At 45.7% G+C, this 17,298-nt stretch overlaps 1 protein-coding gene across 1 annotated transcript; it reads right to left on the bottom strand.

Annotated features, from left to right (window-relative positions):
- Positions 1-145: 145 nt before the first annotated feature.
- Positions 146-12,105, bottom strand: adgrg7.1 (adhesion G protein-coupled receptor G7, tandem duplicate 1; the record flags this gene model as incomplete). The annotated part of the gene is made up of 15 exons (XM_079673412.1): positions 146-1,118; positions 1,461-1,617; positions 1,690-1,848; positions 1,922-2,003; positions 6,242-6,594; positions 6,803-6,915; positions 6,995-7,147; positions 7,618-7,820; positions 8,088-8,201; positions 8,286-8,407; positions 8,553-8,635; positions 10,370-10,510; positions 10,594-10,706; positions 10,793-10,897; positions 11,148-12,105. Coding segments are annotated over 15 exons (3,030 nt in total), but the record flags the coding sequence as incomplete, so codon positions are not given.
- Between the last annotated feature and the right edge of the window lie 5,193 nt (positions 12,106-17,298).

Below are 17,298 nucleotides of genomic sequence, written 5' to 3'. Positions count from 1 at the left end.
AAATATCTCCAGAAAAACATCAAGCATTTTTAAAACTCACAATAAAATAAAAACTAAATATTTTAAGAAATATGTTTTTATTTTATGAGGAATATTATGTTTTTATATATATTTCAGACACAAAGATGAAAGAGCCATAAAACAATTACAATCCAATTTTTTAATTGTTCTTATAATTTAAGATAAGACACTTCATAAAATAGCATTTTAAATAACTTCAGAACAATAAAAACTGAAATCACTGTGAGTTTATATAAATATCATCAGAAGTTATCCGTACACTGAAGAGAAAACCAGTCCAACAGGAGTTTATATTTGTTTTGTTCGCCATGGTTATAATAATAATAATATATAATAATCCACTTCAAGACACTGGTACTTGCGTACCATGCTGTGAATGGATCTGGCCCTTCCTACATCCAGGACATGGTTAAACCGTACACCCCAGCACGTGCACTCCGCTCTGCATCAGCCAAACAGCTCTCTGCACCCGCACTGCGAGGGGGACCCAAGTTCCCATCAGCAGAAACACGTGGGTTTGCTATCCTGGCTCCAAAATGGTGGAATGAGCTCCCCATTGAAATCAGGACAGCAGAAAGCTTACACATCTTCTTCAGACTGAAAGCTCATCTCTTTGGACTCCACTTCCAGAGACAGAATTACTAACAAAGCACTTATATACTAATAAAGGGCTGGCTGATCTAGAGCCAGTTGAGTAGCACTTGAAATGTTTGGCTCTATGAAACCTGATGAACTTTTATGATTCTGTTTTCTTCAAGGTTGTATCTTGTTGGTCGAATGCACTTACTGTAAGTCTCTTTGGATAAAAGCCTCAGCTAAATGTAATTTAATGTAATAATACTCTGTCCTCACGTCGGGTCTCATCAGCCCGACTCGTCTTCTTAGTTTTTGGGGCTATGATACCGGTTGTTTTGTGTTTCAGGTCACAGGCTGACGTCCCGGTAAGACTCGTTGCTGGACGTCCCCCAGGTCCTCTGCAGCCGGTACTTGGTCTCTTTGAGCTGGATGTTGACGGACGAGACGAACTGAAGAGAGCGAGACAAGACGGCTCTGAAGGAAGGCGTCCGGGCGGTGAAGAGGACGAAGATCTGAAACCCCTGAAACACAAGAAGAAGAAGACGGAGGTAATGCTGAGAAATACTGTTCGGAGAGACTCAAACTAGCCTGGGAAAATGTCCCATTGCTGTCACAAAGAAGGATGGGAACTGTCCGAGGAAAGTCTGAAAAGAGTCCGAAAACATAACAGAAAATACTTGGGCTGCAATACATTTGGTAAAATCTGGACCAAATGTTATTTGTGGGAACTGTCCACAAATCTGTCTGAAAACTGCCCTTAAAACGTAGAAAACGTTTAGACTTTTTCTCAACATGCTACGTTTACATCTCTATCACCGTGGTCACTTGGAGTACATGAAGTGCTCCTGACAGTGCCTCAGTACCTGTGTGGTGGTGCAGACACAGAACAGCACGCTGAACACCAGGTTAGTGTTTCCTGAGGTGACCAGCACCAAATACCCCAGAGACCAGGAGACCCCGAGCAGCACCGCCAGAGAGAAACTGATCAGGAACTTCTTCCACAGAGTCCGAGGTCTCGAGCTGAAACATATTTAATATCAATGATTATCCTCAGGGAGTTTCTAGTAATTGAAAAGGTTCCTGTTTTCTGACCTTTTGAGCGTGGTGTCGGTCCGGCAGATGGTCAGAGAGGCCAGCACCAGCAGAGCCACGTTGTAGATTAAAATCAGAGCCACAGGAAGCAGGAAGGCCCAGAACATGGGTTTCCTGAAGTCAAACTGCTTCTTCTTATCCACAGCCGCCAGCCAGCAGCTACAGGATGAACTGCAGTTAGTTATATAATCAGAATATATCAGTAAATTATAATTATTAGTGATGGACTCACAATTCCTCCTGTCTGTATCCCAGAGGGTTATCTGGCCTGTAGGTGGTGCCCAAAGTGACCGCCATGATGATGGCCGGGACTCCTGGAGGGAGAAAATATATAAATATGTTATCATTCAGCAGGTTTCTGTGGCACTTGTTCAGCAAACAGACCCTGAAGTCGTACCCCTGGGTATGATTTGTACCCCTGGGTATGACTCGTGCCCCAGGGTATGACTCGTGACCCAGGGTATGACTCGTACCCCATGGTATGACTCGTACTCCTGGGTATGACTCGTACCCCATGGTATGACTCGTACCCCTGGGTATGACTCGTACCCCATGGTATGACTCGTACCCCTGGGTATGACTCGTACCCCAGGGTATGACTCGTGCCCCAGGGTATGACTCGTGCCCCAGGGTATGACTCGTACTCCTGGGTATGACTCGTGCCCCAGGGTATGACTCGTGCCCCAGGGTATGACTCGTACCCCATGGTATGACTCGTACTCCTGGGTATGAGTCGTACCCCATGGTATGACTCGTACCCCTGGGTATGACTCATACCCCATGGTATGACTCGTACCCCTGGGTATGACTCGTACCCCAGGGTATGACTCGTGCCCCAGGGTATGACTCGTGCCCCAGGGTATGACTCGTACTCCTGGGTATGACTCGTACCCCATGGTATGACTCGTACCCCTGGGTATGACTCGTACCCCATGGTATGACTCGTACCCCTGGGTATGACTCGTACCCCAGGGTATGACTCGTGCCCCAGGGTATGACTCGTGCCCCAGGGTATGACTCGTACTCCTGGGTATGACTCGTACTCCTGGGTATGACTCGTACCCCATGGTATGACTCGTACCCCTGGGTATGACTCGTACCCCATGGTATGACTCGTACCCCTGGGTATGACTCGTACCCCAGGGTATGACTCGTGCCCCAGGGTATGACTCGTGCCCCAGGGTATGACTCGTACTCCTGGGTATGACTCGTGCCCCAGGGTATGACTCGTACCCCATGGTATGACTCGTACTCCTGGGTATGAGTCGTACCCCATGGTATGACTCGTACCCCTGGGTATGACTCGTACCCCATGGTATGACTCGTACCCCTGGGTATGACTCGTACCCCAGGGTATGACTCGTGCCCCAGGGTATGACTCGTACTCCTGGGTATGACTCGTACCCCATGGTATGACTCGTACCCCTGGGTGTGACTCGTACCCCATGGTATGACTCGTACTCCTGGGTATGACTCGTACCCCATGGTATGACTCGTACTCCTGGGTATGACTCGTACCCCAGGGTATGACTCGTGCCCCAGGGTATGACTCGTGCCCCAGGGTATGACTCGTATCCAAGCGGCAAACTCTGGGGAACAGCCGGGACGCCAATACGGAAGTGCAACACACTGCAGTTCATACATGGGCCGCTAGGGACTGACTGCAGAAAGGAGCAATTTCCAAAGACCCCCAAAATGTTAAAATGCCCAACTTTACAGCAGAATAAAACCTGTTTCTACCCATGGATGCAATAAATATTATTATCGATATAGTTAGATTCCACCTTCATGATTATGAATCTGTGAGTGAATTGTTTTCTAACACGACCCTTTTATTTATATTAGGTCTTAACGTTTTTGCATAAATTAGGGCGTGGTCACTTTGATGGACATGTACATGCCTCACTGTCAGCTAACAGCAACTTGTCCACTCTGCTAGGCTACAACCATAGAGGCTACAACGTTAGTTAGTCATAGTGCTGTACTTGACCCTTTAGCTTTAGCCGTGTTCGTGGTGATGGTGCCTTTTAGGGAATATTGTTACAAATACCAGACAATTAAAATGTCGTGCTGTGCGCTTGAATGTACTAACAGAATTTCCAAGAAGTCTAAAATGATAATATTATACATGTCCCGTTCGCAGGTGTTTGTGTGCTTGGTAGCTTAGCTTGTTACTTATTAGCCAGCTAAGGATGTAACCCTTTATTCATACATATACATTTTAGTTTATGATTCAGCCTTGGGTAAGACTTTTATAGTCTATGGCTATGACGCCCATAATGCTAAACGGGAGCAAATGTTAATAGGGGACCCAATTATCCCAGTGGTGGCCGCCGGAGCTAACGGAGACGCAGGGAGCTAGCTCAAGCCTGCGTCCCGGAGCTAGCCCACTGCGGCTCCGTTAGCTCCGGGCGATGGAGTCTGTCGTTATAACTGGAGATCAAGGAATGCAGTGAAATGCAGACTTGGTTCGCCTGCTGTAGTAAGCTGAACATCGCCACAATTGTTCTGCTATGTATCGGTACTTCTTTTCTTAACGTGTGAATGACAAGCATTAAGAATAACAAAATATAGCTAATTCTCTTGCAGATTGTCTCATTTGATTATGAATATAACGTTTATATGGGAACTACACTGTTAGCAGTAACTTGGTATGCATTAGAGATGTTAAGACTCACCGATTCGCATCGGTGCACCGGCATAAACGTTCAAGATGCGAGTGCACCATTTGAAAGAGTGCACATCGGCTACAGTTTGGGTTGAACCGGGTTGAAATCGCGATGCATCGATTGCGTAGCGTCTTTGCATCGGTAAAAAAACGATTCATTCATATAAAATCCCCTCATCTTGTCAACGCTCAGCAGAGACAATCTTTGATATTTGCTTCGCCACTACGGAGGCCGAGAGTCTCAGTTATCAACACACACGGAAGTTCAGAAAGAGAAACACAGCGCAGCGAAAAATACCTACAAATCAAACGTTTGGCAACACTTCGGATTGTTCAAGAAAGACGGTGTAATAGTCCTTTATGCTATATAGTTGACCGCAGGTCATGGAGAGTAATAAGGTATCCGTAGACCTTTGTATGAGGTGTCTTTATTACAGGTCTACAGCCATGATACATAGATCCGTCCTAGATGCGGACTTGCATACACACAGTATCACTCCGCAGCCGCACCCCATCAGTAACGTCCTGATGGTATATGTGCGCGGCATTATTACTACAGACGGTCAACTTGAAAAATCACTCGCAAATTGTTAACGATGCCGAGCCGCTTTAAAGTACACAAGTAGTACGAGGAACTTAGCGACGCACATAAAGAGGCGACATGGGGTCTGCGGCTGAAAAGAGAAACCTGAAAGTGAGACATATGAGTTAAATCACTCTGTGAGGTGTTCTGTCAGAGAGAGGTGTTTAGCTTACAGCAGCCTGTGACGGCCAATAATAATTTAAATGTCTTCCTTACTGTAAGCAGTTATGAAATACCTGTTTGTGAAAGGTTATTTGTTTTCTTTATTGTTCAGATAGAAACCACTGCTTTCTGCTCACTGGTGAGTTAGCCTCTGAGTGTTCAGCACATCAGGCTGGCAGCTGTATGGGCATTGCTCTATGGTAGCTGTTATTTGCACATTGTTAATCATGAGCAATGCATCCTTACATAGTTTAACTGTGAGGTGTTATAACATTGTACTCTGGAGAGCTTTTAAAGGTAAATAAATAAAGGGCATGATGGGATGTGCAGTACCAAATTTGTAAAGCACTTTTTTGTTAATGTATGATTTGCTGCATATCAGGAATAAAACAAAAATCCTCTGTCGTACCATATTGAAGTATCATTATTTTTGCATCGTGTTGAATCGCATCGTATCGCCCCGAATCGCATAATGTTGAATCAAATCGTATCGAACTGTATCGCAACAGGGGTGAATCGTATCGTATCGCATCGCCTGGTGTTTCAAAGGTATCGTTAATGTATCGTATCGTGGCAACGTATCGAGATGCGCATCGCATCGGCGTCAGTGATGGAGATGCACATCCCTAGTATGCATGTATTTCATGTTAGCTTAGCTTCTTAGCCTGAGCTAGCTCTGTTTACTTCCAGTTCGGAGGCAGCAGGCAGGATTAGACTCTGACGTCGCTGTCAAGCCGTTAGTTGCCGACTCCGCCTACTAAGGGCTTCTCGGCAGCTCTGCAGAATTCTATGGGTGGCGTCACGGACACTACGTCCATTTATATATACAGTCTATGCTCGTATCCCATGGTATGACTCGTGCCCCTGGGTATAACTCGTACCCCACGGTATGACTCGTGCCCCAGGGTATGACTCGTGCCCCAGGGTATGACTCGTGCCCCAGGGTATGACTCGTGGCCCAGGGTATGACTCGTGCCCCAGGGTATGACTCATACCCCTGGGTATGACTCGTGCCCCAGGGTATGACTCGTGCCCCAGGGTATGACTTATACCTCATGGTATGACTCGTGCCCCAGGGTATGACTTGTGCTGCTGGGTATGAATCGTACCGCTGGGTATGACTCATAGGAGCCCCTTACCCCAGCCCAGGGCCACGCTGAGCGAGGTCCAGTGAGGAGGCGGGTCTTGGCGCAGCCTCCGGACCAGAAGCACCAGCTGGGTTCCGTACAGGCTGTTCCACATGAAGGTGGCCAGCAGGAAGAAGTGAAGCAGAGCGGCCACCGCAGAACACCACCCTGAGTCCGGATCCACGTGTTCGTCAGAGTTTGGCACGACGTTCCTCTCCGCCTCGACCTCAGGAACGCCGGACGGGCGGTGGTTCCCCACGCCGGAGAGGAAGGTGAGGATAAATGCCAGCAGACTGAAGCAGGTGCTCAGCAGAGCCAGCTGGGAGTTCCTGCGACTCACACTCATCCCAGAGGTCCTCTGAAAGCTACTCAACAATCAGGCTTAGTATATAATATCTACAGAATAAAGTCCTAACGTATAATATCTACAGAATAAAGTCCTAACGTATAATATCTACAGAATAAAGTCCTAACGTATAATATCTACAGAATAAATACACACCAATCAGTCCTGTCTCTGCAGCATTACGCTGAAAAACTGAAACACTGATATGAGGAATGGTGGAGTCTTACTTGTCTTTAATGTGGTGAATTATGGTAATGACCAAACCCAGAATAGAGAAGGAGAGTCCGACGGTAGAAACCACCCCGAGGGCTTCTGCGTATTCGTACTCCTCCCTGAAAGACTGAACCAACATCCTCCTTTAGACTCACTCTGTAGTATCTAATAATCTGCTTTATGTTATTGTACAAACTGCTGTTCACCCAGAGAGCAGCGAAGTTGGTGGTGTGGTTACAGAAACATCTCAGCAGTCCGTCCGAGGCGTTTCCCTTCCAGCAGCCGTCCGTGCTCCAGTCCTGGAGGTCGTATTTCCAGAAAACACAGGCGAAGTCGTGCAGAGACGTGCCCTCCATCACCTGCAGCAGGTAAGAACGTATCTAACATGTATCTAACATGTCTTTGATACTGGGCAAGGACTACACAGAACGGTCAAATGTCTTCAGTGTTTTAACATTTTCCATTACTAGTTTTAAACATTGAGAATGAAGTTGTTACACTTCAAAATAAAAGCCTCTCTCCATAGGGAACACTGATAAAGTATCTCAGGTTTGTTTCTCACGTCACCAGGTTTCTTCACAACAACAGAAAATATTCCCACAGCTGATCGTCATCCGACCTAAAAAACAAACCATAAACTAAATGTTTATGATATCAGTTTATAGACGGAAATAAAAGGGTTAATCATTAAATAAAGGAAGCAAAAAGCTGGAGTAATATTTCATAAACTTCTTCTCCATGTCTCAGTTAACAGTTTACTCCAAATATCCAAATATATTCAGACTTTGAACTCAAAGTATTCCCACATTAAAGTGTTTATTTTCCTCACTGCAGGTCTGAAGAGCATCTCCACGCGTTGGGCCCCCCCCCTCCAGCCCCCCGGACTCCCGATGCTGGCCGAGAGGACCCTGATGGGGGCCCGGCGCCTCTTGTAGAGCCTCGACTGGAAGAAGCGGTCGTTCTGGTAAAGCACGAAGCCGAGCGACACGTTGGAGTCCGGGGGGGCGGCAACCGGGGCGGCGGCGGCCTGGGCTGAAACCACAAGAAATCCTATATTTTTTTTCCACTAAATTGTTTAGCTATTATTTTTTACTTTTTTTCTGCACAAGGAATTAATAGAACGTAAATAATAAAAATATATATAATAATACAATAAATGAATGTGGAAATATAATAGGAAATGATATTATTAATGTTAAAATGTTCATAACCTTTAATTGCTTTGATAAACTGAAACATTTCAATATGATTTATTTATTTTGATAAAGAGAAATACCCTGAGAACCAGGCGAGGCTCACCTGCTGTGAGGCGCACAAAGATCACGGCGTCGGCTACGAACCCGTCTTCAACCACGATGTCCGACGTGTTGTCGTTCAGCTTAATCCGGTCCGGGACGAAACTCCCCGATGTCCCTGAACACACCGGGAAAAGAGGGTTATTATTTATCAAATGTATCTTCTTTTGGATCACTAACAGTACCAGGTTCTGGTTCTGACCTGACAGCGCGGTGAACTGGACCCCCTTGGTGCTGGCAGCAGGGATCTGCGCTGCCTGGAGAACCAAGTTGGGTTGGACCAGACTGAGGTTCTGCGAGAGCTCGTCCAACGTCAGCATGAGGCTGAAGGCACCACAGACAGAATGAATGAGCACTGTAGGTCTGGTTTAAACTGTATATAATATATAAACTGTATATAATGTTTAAACTGTATATAATGTATAAACTGTATATAATATATAAACTGTATATAATGTATAAGTCTTACTCCAGGTTGGCCTCGCTCCCCTCGCTCTGAAAGCTGGCATTCAGCAGCTGGCTGACTGTTGCCACCGCCGACACCTTGACGCTCTGCAGACAAACATCACCGTGAGAACCGAGAACTCAACATACTCTTCAGGAGGGAATGAGTCCTAAAGGGTCCTAATGTCACTGGTTCTAGAGGGTCCTAATGTCACTGGTTCTAGAGCAGGGGTGGGCAAACCTGTTGGCTCAGGGGCCACTATGAGTTTTACAATTTGACAGACGGGCCGGGCCAGTAGCAGATGGTGGGAAAGTGGCGGCTGATATTGTATTCTTTGAAAAACGCAACGGTTTCTTGGCAAATAAGACAGCCTTATATCGCACTTCGGTGAACAAATATTTAGCTGCCCACTCCTCATTAAACACTCGGCACTCATTGTCGTCTTTTATTTTCTTTGGTCCACTCATTGTTTCAGATGCGGGTTCAGAGGTGAGTTGTTGCGTCACCGTTTACGTCATGACGTAACTGTTTACGTCATGACGTAACCGTTTACGTGTCTTCTTCTGACCCACACAGGGTTTTACGTTGCTGATTTTCTCCGCACACTCACAACAACATCAATAGAGGACTGCGTGGGGTAGTTTTTATCATACAAAGCCAGATGAAATGAAAGAACTACTTCTCCAACCTTGTACCTTTCTCCAGTGCCGTGGTGCATTGTTTATTAATGTGGTTCAGCTGCATTACCGCCCGCTGCAGTGCTGCTCGTTCAGTGTCCTGTTAACTCACGGCCGCTGGAAAGTCTTCACTGTCCAACTGTCACACAAGCAGCTGATCCATATCCCCATCAGTGAATGTGTTTCAGTCTGAATGCTGTTTGGCATCACAACGGCTGTTCTGAAAGTTTCTCTGGTGCTCCACAGGTGATGTTAGCATAGCAACCAAAGCTAATCAGACTATCTTGACTTGTTGCTATCATATTGTGGCATAAGCCGTTTTCTACACGCATATTTTACCGGCGTAGTTTTCGTTATGATTTGACTTGTGATGGCCACATGGAGCCCATGTATTGATTCCATCCGATAGCTGCAATAATACAAAACAACAGGAGAAGGTGTGCTTCTAATGGTCAATCACAGGGAACGGATGGTTATTAAAGAAAGATCAGACAAACAGAATCACACTGAGCCTGTTAGTGTTGCCTGACTTTATATAAGTGTTTTTTATAAGTGTGTGGTCGGGCTCTAGTCACTTTGCTCAGCGCTACTGCTTGCTTCAACTTGTATTGGGGAGGCATGTGGCGCAGTGGATAGAGCCTTGGTGTTGGGATCAGGGGGGTCACGGGTTCAAACCCCACTGCAGTCAGCATGTCGTTGTGTCCCTGAGACACTTGACCCCAAATTGCTCCTGTGGGGATTGCCCACAGTATTGACTATGTAAGTCGCTTTGGATAAAAGTGTCTATCAAGTGACATGTGATGTGATGTATTCACCATGAACTGTTCTTGCTCAGGTGAATCTCGACCTCCTCCAATGTAAGCGTGACGTATTTGGTTCTTAGATCTTGCCGGTTGTGTCTAGAGTGCGCCATCTAGTGGGATCAACTGAAATGCCGGGTATTGCAGGAAAAATGCTAAATGAATGCGGTCTTTACTCTAATTTGGACAATTTTGCTCCAATATTCGACGGGCCGGATTAAAATGCCATACTGGCCGTATATGGCCCGCGGGCCTTAGTTTGCCCATGCCTGTTCTAGAGGATCCTAATGTTACTGGGTTCTAGAGGGTATTCTTACTGTTGTTTACAGGGGGATATCGTGGGCTTCTCTGTTTCTGTTTTTACCTCCTCAGCGTACGGGGACCTCAGCAGGGTGTTGGCAATCTCAGTGGCGGTCTCGATGTCGGCAGCCGTCAGCTCCTCAGGGTTGGAGGTGAGGATCTGAGTGCTGGACGCCAAGGCCTCTAAATCTGCTGAGTTGGTGATCTGAGAGGAGAGACGGTAGATACAAACTAAAAAGTGTCAGAGCTGGCAGAGTGGAGTTACATTCCAGAGAAATCGGGACTCACGTTTTTTTGGATGTCAGTGAGCGTCTGGTCGCAGAGGAAGATCTGCGGAGGATTCTGGAAACCCGGGGCTCCGGTCCTGTTGGAGCATTGCGTCGAGGCCTGCGGTTTCCCGGCTGGACGGAAACATATTGAAGTGTTGGACTCACACACTGTGGAATATTTTGGGATTTACATAAATTAACTTTCAGTAGGAACTCACCACCGCTGGATCCGGTTTGACAGATCTCCTCGGAATACGCAAACCAGCCGATGGGTGTTTGTGGGAAATTATACTTGCCCAACTTCTGAGGCCGGCAGAAGTTTGCTGAGGACGAGATGAGTAAAGAGGACAGAGATTCAGAGGGACAGCCTGGGTAAAAAGCTGTATATTCTGAGAGGTTGAAGTATTTTTATGTTGATAACATCATCTTTAAACTGCAAAAAAAGGGTAATCAGCTATAATTTCTGAAGAAAAACATATCTCTTAACGAGTAGAAACTGAGTGGCTGAAATGATTCTGATGTTACTAATGGTAAAGAGTAGTGAATAGTGCTGCTGGTTCTAAACCGACTCACCAACAGAACAGCTCTTTCCGGTCCACTCATCAGGACAGACGCAGACTCCGGACAGAGGAAACCCGCCGTTAGCACAAACCAGTGGGGGGGGAGTAGTAGTAGTTGTACGAGGAGGAGGAGAAGAAGTAGTAGTAGTACGAGGAGGAGAAGAAGTAGTAGTAGGAGTATGAGGAGGAGGAGGAGAAGTAGTAGTAGGAGTATGAGGAGGAGGAGGAGTAGTAGTAGTAGGAGTATGAGGAGGAGGAGGAGAATAAGTAGTAGTAGGAGTATGAGGAGGAGGAGGAGAATAAGTAGTAGTAGGAGTATGAGGAGGAGGAGGAGAAGTAGTAGTAGGAGTATGAGGAGGAGGAGGAGAAGTAGTAGTAGTAGTAGTAGTGCGAACAGCAGTTGTAGTAGTACGAGGAAGAGAAGTAGTACAGTAGTCAGTAGGATTTGTCACTTCTGGATATGGAGTTATACCTCCTGTAGGTAGAGTTGTCCCTTCTGGATTTGGAGTTATATCTCCTGTAGGTAGAGTTGTCCCTTCTGGATTTGGAGTTATATCTCCTGTAGGTAGAGTTGTCCCTTCTGGATTTGGAGTTATACCTCCTGTAGGTAGAGTTGTCCCTTCTGGATTTGGAGTTATATCTCCTGTAGGTAGAGTTGTCCCTTCTGGATTTGGAGTTATATCTCCTGTAGGTAGAGTTGTCCCTTCTGGATTTGGAGTTATACCTCCTGTAGGTAGAGTTGTCCCTTCTGGATTTGGAGTTATACCTCCTGTAGGTAGAGTTGTCCCTTCTGGATTTGGAGTTATACCTCCTGTAGGTAGAGTTGTCCCTTCTGGATTTGGAGTTATACCTCCTGTAGGTAGAGTTGTCCCTTCTGGATTTGGACTTATACCTCCTGTAGGTAGAGTTGTCCCTTCTGGATTTGGAGTTATACCTCCTGTAGGTGGAGTTGTCCCTTCTGGATTTGGAGTTATACCTCCTGTAGGTAGAGTTGTCCCTTCTGGATTTGGAGTTATACCTCCTGTAGGTAGAGTTGTCCCTTCTGGATTTGGAGTTATATCTCCTGTAGGTAGAGTTGTCCCTTCTGGATTTGGAGTTATACCTCCTGTAGGTAGAGTTGTCCCTTCTGGATTTGGAGTTATACCTCCTGTAGGTGGAGTTGTCCCTTCTGGATTTGGAGTTATATCTCCTGTAGGTAGAGTTGTCCCTTCTGGATTTGGAGTTATATCTCCTGTAGGTAGAGTTGTCCCTTCTGGATTTGGAGTTATATCTCCTGTAGGTAGAGTTGTCCCTTCTGGATTTGGAGTTATATCTCCTGTAGGTAGAGTTGTCCCTTCTGGATTTGGAGTTATACCTCCTGTAGGTAGAGTTGTCCCTTCTAGATTTGGACTTATACCTCCTGTAGGTAGAGTTGTCCCTTCTGGATTTGGAGTTATACCTCCTGTAGGTAGAGTTGTCCCTTCTGGATTTGGAGTTATACCTCCTGTAGGTAGAGTTGTCCCTTCTGGATTTGCAGTTATACCTCCTGTAGGTAGAGTTGTCCCTTCTGGATTTGGAGTTATACCTCCTGTAGGTAGAGTTGTCCCTTCTGGATTTGGACTTATACCTCCTGTAGGTAGAGTTGTCCCTTCTAGATTTGGACTTATACCTCCTGTAGGTAGAGTTGTCTCTTCTAGATTTGGAGTTGTCTCTTCTAGATTTGGTTCAGTAATATTTTCCGGCAGTACAGTCGTTTTTCCCGGTGGTTCGGTAACATTTCTTTGGGCTTCAGTAGTATTTACCGGCGGTTCAGTATTTTCATTATCTGGGATCATAGTATTCGCAGTGTTTGCAGTATCTGGGAACACAGAAGAGGGGTCGTTTGTTGTCGACAGAGCTCCAGCTCTAGAGGCCAGGTAAACAGCTGTTAGGAGATAAAGATCATTTTAATAATTGATTAGCATGTTAATAATCAGTCTTTGTGATATCAGTCCGGCTGAGGCTGAGAGTGTTCTGCTGTGAAAGACATTAACAAATGTATTGGTCATAAACCAGAACTATCAACCATGTACTACACACTCTCCTTTAGCACCGTTAGCATGTACTACACACTCTCCTTTAGCACCGTTAGCATGTACTACACACTCTCCTTTAGCACCGTTAGCATGTACTACACACTCTCCTTTAGCACCGTTAGCATGTACTACACACTCTCCTTTAGCACCGTTAGCATGTACTACACACTCTCCTTTAGCACCGTTAGCATGTACTACACACTCTCCTTTAGCACCGTTAGCATGTACTACACACTCTCCTTTAGCACCGTTAGCATGTACTACACACTCTCCTTTAGCACCGTTAGCATGTACTACACACTCTCCTTTAGCACCGTTAGCATGTACTACACACTCTCCTTTAGCACCGTTAGCATGTACTACACACTCTCCTTTAGCACCGTTAGCATGTACTACACACTCTCCTTTAGCACCGTTAGCATGTACTACACACTCTCCTTAAGCACCGTTAGCATGTACTACACACTCTCCTTAAGCACCGTTAGCACGTACTACACACTCTCCTTTAGCACCGTTAGCATGTACTACACACTCTCCTTAAGCACCGTTAGCATGTACTACACACTCTCCTTTAGCACCGTTAGCATGTACTACACACTCTCCTTTAGCACCGTTAGCATGTACTACACACTCTCCTTAAGCACCGTTAGCATGTACTACACACTCTCCTTAAGCACCGTTAGCATGTACTACACACTCTCCTTTAGCACCGTTAGCATGTACTACACACTCTCCTTTAGCACCGTTAGCATGTACTACACACTCTCCTTTAGCACCGTTAGCATGTACTACACACTCTCCTTTAGCACCGTTAGCATGTACTACACACTCTCCTTAAGCACCGTTAGCATGTACTACACACTCTCCTTAAGCACCGTTAGCATGTACTACACACTCTCCTTAAGCACCGTTAGCATGTACTACACACTCTCCTTTAGCACCGTTAGCACGTACTACACACTCTCCTTAAGCACCGTTAGCATGTACTACACACTCTCCTTTAGCACCGTTAGCATGTACTACACACTCTCCTTAAGCACCGTTAGCATGTACTACACACTCTCCTTAAGCACCGTTAGCATGTACTACACACTCTCCTTTAGCACCGTTAGCATGTACTACACACTCTCCTTAAGCACCGTTAGCATGTACTACACACTCTCCTTTAGCACCGTTAGCACGTACTACACACTCTCCTTTAGCACCGTTAGCATGTACTACACACTCTCCTTTAGCACCGTTAGCATGTACTACACACTCTCCTTTAGCACCGTTAGCATGTACTACACACTCTCCTTTAGCACCGTTAGCATGTACTACACACTCTCCTTAAGCACCGTTAGCATGTACTACACACTCTCCTTTAGCACCGTTAGCATGTACTACACACTCTCCTTTAGCACCGTTAGCACGTACTACACACTCTCCTTAAGCACCGTTAGCATGTACTACACACTCTCCTTTAGCACCGTTAGCATGTACTACACACTCTCCTTAAGCACCGTTAGCATGTACTACACACTCTCCTTTAGCACCGTTAGCATGTACTACACACTCTCCTTTAGCACCGTTAGCATGTACTACACACTCTCCTTTAGCACCGTTAGCATGTACTACACACTCTCCTTAAGCACCGTTAGCATGTACTACACACTCTCCTTAAGCACCGTTAACATGTACTACACACTCTCCTTTAGCACCGTTAGCATGTACTACACACTCTCCTTTAGCACCGTTAGCATGTACTACACACTCTCCTTTAGCACCGTTAGCATGTACTACACACTCTCCTTAAGCACCGTTAGCACGTACTACACACTCTCCTTAAGCACCGTTAGCACGTACTACACACTCTCCTTAAGCACCGTTAGCACGTACTACACACTCTCCTTTAGCACCGTTAGCATGTACTACACACTCTCCTTTAGCACCGTTAGCATGTACTACACACTCTCCTTTAGCACCGTTAGCATGTACTACACACTCTCCTTAAGCACCGTTAGCACGTACTACACACTCTCCTTAAGCACCGTTAGCACGTACTACACACTCTCCTTTAGCACCGTTAGCATGTACTACACACTCTCCTTTAGCACCGTTAGCATGTACTACACACTCTCCTTAAGCACCGTTAGCACGTACTACACACTCTCCTTAAGCACCGTTAGCACGTACTACACACTCTCCTTAAGCACCGTTAGCACGTACTACACACTCTCCTTTAGCACCGTTAGCACGTACTACACACTCTCCTTAAGCACCGTTAGCACGTACTACACACTCTCCTTAAGCACCGTTAGCACGTACTACACACTCTCCTTTAGCACCGTTAGCATGTACTACACACTCTCCTTTAGCACCGTTAGCATGTACTACACACTCTCCTTTAGCACCGTTAGCATGTACTACACACTCTCCTTAAGCACCGTTAGCATGTACTACACACTCTCCTTTAGCACCGTTAGCATGTACTACACACTCTCCTTTAGCACCGTTAGCGCGTCCCTAACCTTCAGAATAAGAGCACGTAGCGAAACCTTCAGAATAAGAGCATGTAGAGAAACCTTCAGAATAAGAGCACGTATATAAACCTTCAGAATAAGAGCACACAGATAAACCCTTCAGAATAAGAGCACACAGATAAACCCTTCAGAATAAGAGCACGTAGATAAACCTTCAGAATAAGAGCACGTAGATAAACCTTCAGAATAAGAGCACGTAGATAAACCTTCAGAATAAGAGCACGCAGATAAACCTTCAGAATAAGAGCACGTAGATAAACCTTCAGAATAAGAGCACGTAGATAAACCTTCAGAATAAGAGCACGTAGATAAACCTTCAGAATAAGAACATGTAGAGAAACCTTCAGAATAAGAGCACGTAGCGAAACCTTCAGAATAAGAGCACACAGATAAACCTTCAGAATAAGAGCATGTAGAGAAACCTTCAGAATAAGAGCACACAGATAAACCTTCAGAATAAGAGCATGTAGAGAAACCTTCAGAATAAGAGCACGTAGATAAACCTTCAGAATAAGAGCACGTAGATAAACCTTCAGAATAAGAGCACGTAGATAAACCTTCAGAATAAGAGCACGTAGATAAACCCTTCAGAATAAGAGCACACAGATAACCTTCAGAATAAGAGCACGTAGATAAACCCTTCAGAATAAGAGCACGTAGATAAACCTTCAGAATAAGAGCACGTAGATAAACCCTTCAGAATAAGAGCACACAGATAACCTTCAGAATAAGAGCACGTAGATACCCCTTCCCAATAAGCGCGTCTCACCTGCAGCGAGCAGCAGCCGGGCGTCCATGGCGCAGAATAACTTTAATAAAGTCTTCATGAAGTATTTCTACGAGGACTCGGAGCCATAAAGCGTCTCAAAGGTCGGAATCAACCCCTCACACTTTATTCTGAAATCATAAATCAATAAAGTTTATAAGGACTCTCAGTTTATGTCTTTATCAACTTTATTGTTTTAAAGGGCCCCTCTGTAGGGTCAGGGTTATTACTAAATATCACTATTAATACATTTAAGTTATTTCTGATGAGTCACCGTGTCTCCATGTGAGGGAACTCTCAAATATTTCACCAGAACACACACACACACACACACACACACACACACACACACACACACACACACACACACACACATACACACACACACACACACACACACACACACACACACACACACACACACACACACACACACAGTAACACAACAGTACATGTCTCTCCTGCTGCCAATGGACCAATCAGAATCTAGTATTCCACTCAGCCAGGTGATACCGTCTGATAAACACCAGAGGAGAGGGAGCCTTTCAAACTAACTGAGAGGGGTGACTAACCTGAGAGACCCTGACCTCTGACCCCTGACCCCACAGGGCGTGTGTGTGTGTGTGTGTCTCTGTGTGCCTGTGTGTGTGTGTCTCTGTGCGTGTGTGTGTCTCTGTGCATGTGTCTGTGTGTGTGTGTGTGTGTGTGTGTGTGTGTGTGTGTGTGTGTGTGTGTGTGTGTGTGTGTGTGTGTGTGTGTGTCTGTGTGTCTGTCTGTCTGTCTGTCTGTCTGTCTGTCTGTCTGTCTGTCTGTCTGTCTGTC

This window comes from Notothenia rossii (genome assembly GCF_949606895.1).
Source record: "Notothenia rossii genome assembly, chromosome: 3".
NCBI classification, from domain to species: domain Eukaryota; kingdom Metazoa; phylum Chordata; class Actinopteri; order Perciformes; family Nototheniidae; genus Notothenia; species Notothenia rossii.
The sequence above is the reverse complement of the archived record's forward strand: the minus strand, read 5'-3'. Positions and strand labels throughout refer to the sequence as shown.